The 10,785-nt window shown below is 37.5% G+C and overlaps 1 protein-coding gene across 1 annotated transcript; it reads left to right on the forward strand.

Moving 5' to 3' along the window:
* Positions 1-1,725: 1,725 nt before the first annotated feature.
* med10 (mediator complex subunit 10) lies at positions 1,726-4,594 on the forward strand. Its single transcript, XM_086279115.1, has 4 exons — positions 1,726-2,029; positions 2,117-2,200; positions 3,370-3,472; positions 3,882-4,594. Exons 1-4 carry the CDS (start codon positions 1,908-1,910, stop codon positions 3,975-3,977), a joined length of 405 nt encoding a protein of 134 aa, XP_086135241.1. The 5' UTR covers positions 1,726-1,907; the 3' UTR covers positions 3,978-4,594.
* Positions 4,595-10,785: the final 6,191 nt, after the last annotated feature.

Consider the following 10,785-nt stretch of genomic DNA (forward strand, 5'->3'; position numbering starts at 1 on the left):
TCAAGAAGATTCTTGTTCTTTCGCAAAAGTTTTAGGACCACAGATTCTGCATCGATTTGTTGAATGTGGTCAGATCTTTATGTAAGGGTTAGTTTTAGACAAACCGCCTGAGTGATCAGTGACAGCTGATTCTGGAAAAAATTAGTGAACCTCTGTGCTAATGATTTCTCCCAAGGCAACTTGAACTCAGGTGTTCCAGTTAGAAAGATGAGATGAGCTTTTTTGAGAAGCTCAAGTGTAAAATGAAATTAAAGACTATTACAGTGAAACAGAACAGAGCTGTTTTCAATGGTGTTAATGGTGTTGGGATCACTGTCTTCTTCTTCTTTTGGCTGCTCCCTTTAGGTGTCACCACAGAGGATCATGTGGCTCCATCTCACCTCATCCCAACCATCTTTTTTTTGTCACACCACCCCTCTGCATGTCCTCCTTCACTGAATCCACGAACCTCCTCTGTGGTTTTCCTCTTTTCCTCTTGCCTGGCAGCTCCATATTCAACATCCGTTCTCCAGTATATCCACAATCCTTCCTCTGCACATGACAAAACCATGTCAGTTTTCCAAAGAAAATTATCCCCTATTATCCCCTGTTCCACTATTGGGATCACTGTGAGGAGTCAGAAGTATGAATTTTATAGGTGCATCATAAATGAAGACATTAAAAGACTTAATCGGCTTAAAAGAAAATCGGCTCAAACCACAGAATTTCTGTGACAATATTCCGTTTACAGATGAGACAAAAGTTTGTTTTTATTTGTTTGGAAAAAAATGCACAGCCCTTTGTTTGCATGGAAAAAAAACACCTACCCCAAAACCTCATCACCACTGTGACGCATAGCGGAGGTAGCATTGTGATTTGAACTGCTTTGCTACCTCAGGAAGATCTGCAAGAAGTAATAGCCATTTTTTAAATGCTTATTATGGGGCTAACACAAAGACACAGATAACTACTCACACCTACAGCAAAGTTCGAATCACTAACAAGCATGTTTTTGGAAGCAAGCTGGAGTACCCAGGGGAACACATGCATTCACAGGGACAGAAAGCTCCACACAGAAAGGCCCCAGCTGACTCCAGGAAAGGCTTGCTGTGAGGCAGCACTGCTAACTGCTGTGTCAGGCTATTTTACAGTGGAATAGAATGCACAAAATTGAGTGTGAGTCTTTCTTACCATTAAGGAACTCTCCTATGCAGTAACAGGAAATGTTTTAAGAGTTTGTTGTTCCTAAAGACGGTTCTCTGTTATTAAAGTAGTGAGCTAAATTGCTTTTTCCAGCCTGTGCTGTGAATACTAAGTCATATATATGTAGATTGATTTGATTATTATTATTTATTTACTTTGTATTTTTGGATACCTGGGATTTTGGTATGTTTGCCTGAATATAAAGTACTTTGGGTCAGCTATTGTTGTTTTAAAAAAGGTGCATCTTTTTTGTTACTTTCAGTACCAGAATGATATGACACAGCAAAAGTACACCTGATTATTTGAGAAAATCTACAGCAATTTCAGTATACACTGAGCTGGGCAGGTACAGTATGAACAGAGGACATTAAACATCACAGAATACACAGCACTACGTGCACCGAGTAAATGTTGTGTTTACCTAGTAGTGTATAAACTGTTTAAACTCCACTAAGATAATTCATCTGGTTTTCCTCGACAAAGAAGCTAGTCTCGCGACACTTTGACGCTTTGAGCGTCATTAAACGACAGTCTGCCATTGGTTGTTACCTAGGTAACGGAGCAATAGCCGCAGCGATTGGCTGAAATACAGCCGTAAAGCACTTCAGCGTTGAGGATGTTGTAGAGTTGTAGCTAACAGTAAACAGAGGTTATCTAATAAAGACAGTAATTTAAGCGGAGGCATTTTATGTGACATTTTGGTGGTTTGGTAACGATTAATTACAATGGCGGAAAAGTTCGATAACCTCGAAGAACACCTGGAGAAGTTTATTGAGAATATTCGACAGCTGGGAATCATCGTGAGCGACTTTCAGCCTAGCAGCCAGGCAGGACTCAACCAAAAACTGTGAGATGTGTTTCACTTTGCTGCTTCCACCGCTAAGATTTCGCAAATAAGCCCCGTGTTTACGTGTCCGGTCGTTTTTCTCTGCAGAAATTTCATGATATCTGGGCTCCAGGACATCGAGAAGTGCCGTCAGCAGCTTCATGAGATCAACGTACCCCTGGAGGTCTTTGAGTGAGTATAATGTGTGCCTATATTATTGTGTATGTCACCTTCTGTTACGTAAATATCTGTATTTTCGTTATATTTATGTTACTTACGGTGCAGTGCATACTAGGTGCCGACCACCGAGCTTTAATATCGCCGTTTTTGTAACTGGGCCAAACCCTATTTAAAAAGTCCTTGATTTTTAAAATGTAATCAATTGGTTGTATTTTGGTTTGCCTTACATGCTTCATATGAGTAATTCGTTATTGATGAGAGCCCCTTTTACATTCGGCATAATCTTTAAATTATTTTTTCAGACCCATTGCCACAGGTGTATAAAGTCAAGCACCAGCTGTGCAATCTGCCTTTACAAACATTTGTGAACAAATTTGTCATTCTCAATAGATAGATTAAACGTCTCCGTGGTCAAGCAGGTGCATGCAGGCCTTACATCAGCAAACACAATAACAAACATCAGGTGAATTGGTGTACAGCACTTAGCCACTGGACTCCACTGTAGCAGTGGAAACATGTTCTGTGGAACAAATCATGCTTCTTTCTTGCAGTCGTATAGACATCCTGATTTTGGTGAATGCCGGAAAAACAATACCCAGCCTGATTGTTTCGTGCCAATTGTAAAGTGTAGTGGAGGAGGGATAAGATTGTGCGGTTGTTTTTCTTGGATCGGCCTGGACCCCTTAGCTCAAGTGACAGGAAATCAAAGTGCTTCAGTTTACCAGCATATTGTGGACAATTCTCCATTTCCAGCTTTGTGAAATTTTTTGGAGAAGTCCCTTTTCTGTTCCAGCATGTCTGTGCCCCAGTGCACAAAGCCTCTCATCTAATATCCAAATCTGACACACTCCAAAATCCTGATGGAAGCCTTCCCAGAGGAATGGAAGCATCCATAGCTGCAAAGGGGCACCACCTCCATATTAATACCTGTGGATTTAGAATGAGATGTCATAAAAGCTCCTGTAGGTGTAATGTGTAGGTGGGCCAGTACCTTTGTCCTTATAGCGTTTCAGTTCTATGCATTTGTTTTGATGCCGCTCTAATAACGAGGAATTTTTGATTACTAAAGTAAATACATAAACAAAAACATCTCATTGCGTCATTAAAAATGTGTCACATTTATTTGGCAAGTTCCTGGAGTTTTATCAAAGAAGGCTGATATATTGTATTTGTATTTGCAGATACATTGACCAAGGTCGGAACCCTCAGCTGTACACAAAGGAGTGTCTGGAGAGAGCCTTGGCGAGGAACGAGCAGGTCAAAGGGAAGATAGACACTTTGACGGTAAGAGATAGTTCCAGGGGCAGTGAGATTCCTCGGCCAATGACTTTTCAAGAATAAGCAGAGTCATCAGCACGTTTCACTGATTAAACAAGTGTGTTTAGAGTGTTTTAAAGATAAAGGTCCCATTTCATTGTACAAACAACCCTGTACTTGTTATACTGCTGTCTGTTAAGGCAGCCTTGCTGATCGTGATAAAATGATATCCTTGGACAAAGTGCTTAAAAGATTTTTTTTTTTCTGCTTCAGTAAAAACTCTGTCCCAGTTATTTGTTCACATAAAAAGACACGAGACAGATTTACTTTGGACAGTACTTGTTGGGTCGTAACTCACTAGTTATTCTTTATACATAAAGTATTTATACATCAACACTAAAGCAACTTCCACTGTCATATTTCTGTTTTATTACAGAAGTTCAAGAGCCTTTTGGTTTCCGAGCTCAGCAAAGTTTTTCCAGAGGAGATGGCCAAGTATAAGGCTATACATGGAGAAGATGCCCCCTCCTAGTGACTACTGTACCATGCCAACCCCCTCCTCCGACCTCCGACCTGTGACTGTTGAGATGAAAAGCCGGAGTGAAGATTTAACATGCAGGATGTGGCTGCCCGCATGAATGCTAATTGTTACTTTATGTATGATGTGATGCTGTCACCGATCCCGAAGGAGAGGGTGTAATTTTTGCTCGGCACCTTGATTCAGCCATTCCCCGTCCTTTCCTTACATTTAAACTTCACATTACAAATCAAAGGCAAGGGGAAAAGAATCAGTTGCTGCAAAGGTACACATTTATTCTCAAGCCTAATATTTTTCCAGGAAAAATAAACACACTTCCAAACCTCCTGCCTGACTCTGCTTTAGGGAATTTATCCCATCAGATGTACATATGGTCTATTTATACTCCAACTCTCTATGTTTTACAATGCATCCTAAACGTTGTTCAACATCTCTTTGTACCACACACAGTTCATGATGATTTGTATTAAGCTCAGGTTTCTACTGGCCGTGATAACTGAATTCAAATGCAAGGTTATTCTATGCCTGATCACTTAGGATGGTCAGAAATGAGTCTGCTCTGTATTTGTAACTTTGTATAATAACATTTGTAAATAAATGATCCTTTTGGATTTTTCGTCTTTTGTCTGTTTTGTTAGTTTGAGACATTTTGGGTTATAATTTTGTAGAAAATGTTGGAGCAAATTATGTTTTTATCTTTGAAATAAAGCCATCTTTATTGATAAATTTAAGTGTCATGAATACATTTTTTTTTTTTAATTGAAATTTTCTCATTAATCTGTAATCAATCAGCTTTGTGGAATTTGTCTTAAAATCCTGGGACTGCAATAAAGTACTAAAATGTGAGCAATTGTGTCAGTGGGACACATGTGTGCACCTGTTAAAGTATCAGTGACGTCTTTGGAGTCATATCAAGTATCACTTCCAGAGCATCTTGTGCAACTACACGGCCTGGATAGGAGTGTCTGACACACGTAGACATGCTGTAGAAGCAGACGGGGTGTGTCATGTGGCAGGTCGCAGCCCGACACGCCTCCTCCTGCTGGGGCTTAACCACAGCGTCACACCCTTGTGCCCCTGGAGGCCAATACTCTGAGGCTGAAGGAGTGAAATGAGCTCTGCTATTGGTTTGTGATATATGCTGCGGGGTAATACTGCCAGCCCTCTTTCTTCGCCAGCCATCCCTGCAGATTTTTCAACACGTGTCTCATTTACTCAGCCTCCACCTTTTCAGGGCAGACAGTATTGTTATGCTGAGAACCCATTTCTGTTTGGTTTCTCAGCTTAAGATTGTTGTATTTACTGTAAGAATGACTATGCAAAATGCAATTTTCTCATCGCAAATAATCATTGTTAATTCAGTTCAGTTTTATTTATATAACACCAAAGCACAACAACTCTGTGATCTAACACTTGGCAACAGTAGGAAGGAAAAACTCCCTTTTAACAGGAAGAAATGTCTGGCAAGAACCAGGATCACACACGTTTGCTGAGGATATTGTAAAAACAGTAACATACGACGAGAATACAAAGGAAAGCATTAGTCACTTTATGCCTTGTTTAGCCAGTATTAACACAACAGTAGACAGATGATAACATAGTAAACTGTGTTGTTAAACAGATCCACTTATAATTGAGAAAATTGAGAAATGAATGTGTCCAAGGTTAGAAACTGTTATTACAGGTCTTTTATTTTTTTACTTTTTACATTTAAATAAAAGAAAAAATGTGGCTAAGGGCTTAATTCCCATGTAATTAAATGGAATTTCAAGGCATTTTATTTGCAATTTAAGTATAATTACATTCACCTACACATGCTTTTTTTTTTTTGACCTTTTTGACCTTTGTCAATTTTATTTGATAGATACAGTGGAGAGAGGACAGGAAAGCAGGGGCAGAGAGAGAAAGGGGAAGACATGCAACAAAATGCCGCGGGTCGGTTGCTCTCAGCCATATCACTAATATTAGTTAAAATTTTAAGTAATGTCTAAGTTACTATACATGCATAAGTAGTACGTTTTGCATAACTTAAGATATTTAACAGGAAAGGAGACACAAATTCTTGATTTCTTCTATTTTTGAAGAAAAAACAAACAACATTTCCCCATCTTACCTGGTAAGTACGCCGCAATATGAATCTCGCACATTTACATCATTATTTAACATTCGTTACTTTAATGGTAGTCTCGTTACTACTTTATAGTACCCATTTAGTAAGTAAATTTACTTAAATGTACTTATAGCATAATTTTATTTTTGTTTCTTGTAAAAACCTGAAGTGTTACCTACTTATTCTACTGTACTACTACTGTACTTTTGTAGGTAAATATAGTTAAATTTTAATTTCAAATAAAATCAGTGAAATTTGATTTAATTATAAGGGAATTACACCCCACATCAGGGCCGTATTATAAAGTGTTCATCTATTGAGTTTATCCAAACAGGCCCAGATTCAAAACACAGTCCACTTGAACGCCACCAATCAGCGAGCAGCCAAAGACCCAAACAGCTGAAACGTGTCCCTCTCCACAGTTCACACTGTCTTCTTCCCAATAATGAATATTTCTCACCACATGATCACAGCTTGTTCTCATATTATGAGATATGCTGAAAGCAAGTCCTAGGACCCAGCCTATCCTAACGAGGCAACACCTTCTCATCCCCGGATGTCACATAATGCAGTTTTGTCAGATGGTCCTGGCGGGGTCACTTCTGTTTGCTTTCACTTTCCCCCCCAACCTGCTGCTTTGTTTCATTTTCACTTGCTTTTCAGTTTGGCTTTCATTCTCTCCTGAGGTTTTAGCACCAATAACTACTTGATTAGGAAAAGGCTGTGTAAGCCCTTTGCACCAGTAACCACTTGTGGTGAAATACGAGTCACACACTCCTGTCACTCCTGCACATCATGCACTGCTTCCTCATAACAGAGACCTTATTCATAAACTGCATTTCTTTAGGATAAGACAAAAATGAAATTTGGCCCAAACCTGGCTTATCCCCCAGGCTTTGTCTCAGTAACCCAAATGGACATCAGAAAACAACAGATTTCATCAATACAATGTATAGTAACTCCCTTTTCCCTGTAATTATAAAACCAAGTAGAATAACAATTGATACAGCTACATTGATAGATAATATATTCACAAATAAAATTGACTATGAAATAGTAGGTGGACTGATATAAGTGTGTAACTGATATAAGCGATCATCTTCCTGTTTCTTCCTGTTTTTGCAATTTTTCAAAATTATTTTGGGATCAAAACGAAACAAAAGAATCAAATATTTGATATGATACGACATAGAACAACAAGAGCCATTGCTGCCCTCCAGATGGACTTAAAGGAACACAATTGGAAGGAGGTTTTTGCAAATGAAGATTCAAATGGTGCATATGATGCATTCCTATCAACTGTAATTTCACTATATGAAAAACATGTCCTTTAATGAAAATCACTAGAAAGCATCACAGATCAAATAAGCCATGGATCACAAAGGGGATAGAAGATGCATGTACAAAGAAAAAAAAAATCTATTTAAGAGATTCATAAAACAGAGGACAAAAGATGCTGAAATAAAGCACAAGTTATATAAAAATAGATTAGTAAATATTATAAGAACAAGTAAGAAAGAATATTAACACGTTATTGGAGCAAAGCAGAAGTAACACACAAGAAAGATGGAGGATATTAAACAGTATAATCAAAAAGGGCTCAAAAAATAAGAATTATCCAGATTATTTTAAAAAAGATGAAGATATTGTGCTTGATAAAGCTAAAGACATTGCAAATGGATTTAATGATTTCTTTGTAAATGTTGGCTTTAATTTAGCAAAAGAAATTCCAGAGTCAAGAAATAATAACGATCTAAATAAACATATTACTCAGAATGTGTCCTCCATGTTTATTGGTGCTGTAACTCATAGAGAAATAATTAACATTGTGAAGACATTTAAAAATAAAAAGTCCACTGACTGTTATGGTATTGACATGATATTAGTTAAAAGTATTATAGAATATATATAGTGCAACCTTTCGCATACATTTGTAATCTGTCCTTTCAAACTGGTGTGTTTCCCTCACAAATGAAAATAGCAAAAGTTATTCCAATCCATAAAAACGGAGAGAGATGTCAGTTTACCAATTATAGGCCAATATCAGTACTCCCAAAAGTTATTTGTTAATAGACTTGATCGAAAAGCATAATCTCCTAAGTGATAACCAATATGGCTTTAGAGTGAAAAGGTCCACTTCGATGGCAGTGATGGAACTTGTAGAAGGGATATCTAATGCTATAGATAATAAGGAATATACTGTTGGTGTTTTTATAGACTTAAAAAAGGCGTTTGATACAATTGATCATTCTATATTAATGAATAAACTAGAGAGATATGGCATAAGAGGGATAGCAGACAAGTGGATGAAAAGTTACCTGGATGACAGATATCAATATGTCGAATTCAATAATGTAAAATCTAAGCAGTTGAAGGTAGCTTGTGGTGTTCCTCAGGGCTCTGTGCTGGGCCCTAAATTATTCATATTATAGATAAATGACATATGTAATGTTTCCAAACTGTTAAAATGTGTATTGTTTGCTGGTGACACCACTCTGTACTGCTCAGGTAAAAACCTAGAACAGCTTCTGACTACAGCGGAAAAGGAGTTAAATATATTAAAAATCTGGTTTGATGTAAATAAGTTATCGTTAAATATAAAGAAAACAAAATTGATTATTTTTGGCACTAGACAAATGAAAAATGTATCTAAAATAAGGGTTAATGGAATTGAAATTGAAAGACTGTACAAGAATAAATTTCTTGGAGTGATAATTGATGATAAGCTGAGATGGAAGTCTCATATAAACCATGTGAAAACAAAAATGTCAATAACCATTGATTTTCTCTACAAAACAAAGCATGTCCTGAACAAGAAATCATTATACACACTTTATTGTTCTCTGTTGCTTCCATGTATGACTTATTGTCTGGAGATGTGGGCTAATGCATATAAAACAAATACTGTTCCTATTTTCAAGTTACAAAAAAGAGCTATAAGAATTATAAACCAATCAAACTATATAGAACAAACTAACATTTTGTTTATTAATCTGAATACCCTGAAATTTTATGATTTAGTTGAATATAAAATGGCACAGATAACGTGTAAAGCACAAAATAACTTGCTTTGCCACAGTACTCAGAAGCTGTTTAAAGTCAGAGAGAGTCAATGTGACTTAAGGGGAACAGATTTCTTTAAGAAAAACAAGATGAGGACAAATATAAAGCAGAGATGTGTTTCTGTTAGAGGAGTTAACCTGTGGAATAGTTATGACAGGGATTTAAAAAGGTGGAGTTCATTTTCCTTGTTTAAAAACAAGTTTAAAAATAAAGTATTAGAAAAATATATAAATCAAGAATGAAAAGAGCAAAAATAATAATACTGGAACTCTTGATTGTTTTTCTTTGATGTAGTTACTTATCTAAGGTGGAAAGTTTTTGTTTGTTTGTTTGTTTTTGCTTTGCTTTGTTTTATGCTTTGCTTCGAGCCCTGTGTACAGGAGCTGCATGCTAAAAGATGTTTTGTTAAAGCGTAATAAGCAAATGCTTCAGCCAATACCTTTTGATTAGCCTTGTCTTGTGCTTTCTTGCTTTGTGGTAATCTTTATTCTGTATTCACTGAGATATTTAAATGCTAATCAATAAATCAATAAATCAAATCAAATCAAATTAAGTATTCATAAAGGTAATCGGAGCACTACTTATATAGTGTTTATTGATTAATTCTATTTATGCTCAAAGTCACTAGAGCAGACAGAAAAGCCATAACTCTATCTGTCAAGTGCAACAACCTCAGGTGCGTCACGTTAATGATGTTCAAACTGTGTCACTCAAAGCACGCTGATCATCACTGAACAGCCTTCAGCTGCCTGTGTTCCTCCCCTCTTTGCTTCAGGCTTCTTCTTCTTTTTTCCCGCCCCACTCTCTGTGTGCACAGATGACGAACATCCTCACTGCAGTGGCTGCGGTCAAGGGCACCTTTTCAATCCAATAACGAGGCAGTCTGGAGAGACGAGAAACTAAATTAAATGTTTTTTTAAAAAAAAATCCAGTTTGTGTTTGTGTCTGTGCACCTTGACATCTCTTTCATTGGGTGACACTGTGTGAGCGTATGCGTGTCGTGATGCTTGACTAACCAGAAAAGGGGAAAAGCAGAGGCAGAGACTATTGTACTGTAAATATGTCTCTGTGAAATACTGATGTGTGTTGGATGACTCACTGGAATTGACTTTTTCTCCTTTTTCTTGCATCAAGGTCTTCTCCTGCAAAGGTCTTCCCTCTTTTTCAGCGGACACTAGTTTTTGTATTTTTGATGGCTTGACTTTCTGAATTAGCAGAGGAGCAGCTGTGTGTCTTAAGAGTATGAGAGGGGTTTATTGAAATGATTCATGTGGAGGTGGATCCTCTTCCTCCGTTACCATGTGTCATCTCACAGCCTGAAATGGTACTTTAACACTGAGGACATTGCTCATGTAGCACTCTGGGTGGAGTAAATAGTGTAATTGCCTGTGATATTTTATTTTGTCTCCTGGAAGAGCCCTCAGCTCTCCAATTTCATGGTGTAAATAGGATGCTCAACAAACTGCCTTCGAAAAGCTAAGAGGTCAGTGCTCCGTGCCTTTGATTTAGTCCTGCAGGTATCACATTGTTAGGGTGTTTGGCATATCACATTCTCTGTGGCCTTTGCAGTCTGTAAATACTTAACTTGGTTCCTTGAAAATCTGAATGTTGGTCAAAGTAAGGTGTTAA

This window comes from Aulonocara sp. 'chitande type north' Nkhata Bay, linkage group LG22, assembly GCF_057382095.1.
Source record: "Aulonocara sp. 'chitande type north' Nkhata Bay isolate Kocher_YH1m ecotype deep benthic linkage group LG22, A_spYH_male_GT1.1, whole genome shotgun sequence".
Lineage (NCBI taxonomy): Eukaryota > Metazoa > Chordata > Actinopteri > Cichliformes > Cichlidae > Aulonocara > Aulonocara sp. 'chitande type north' Nkhata Bay.

Excerpts from the sequence above, each read along its gene's own strand:
- med10 (XM_086279115.1), top strand. The coding sequence starts at position 1,908 with ATGGCGGAAAAGTTCGATAACCTCGAAGAACACCTGGAGAAGTTTATT. Across the intron at positions 2,030-2,116 it reads GCAGGACTCAACCAAAAACT|AAATTTCATGATATCTGGGC; the intron begins GTGAGATGTGTT and ends TTTTCTCTGCAG. Across the intron at positions 3,473-3,881 it reads GGAAGATAGACACTTTGACG|AAGTTCAAGAGCCTTTTGGT; the intron begins GTAAGAGATAGT and ends GTTTTATTACAG.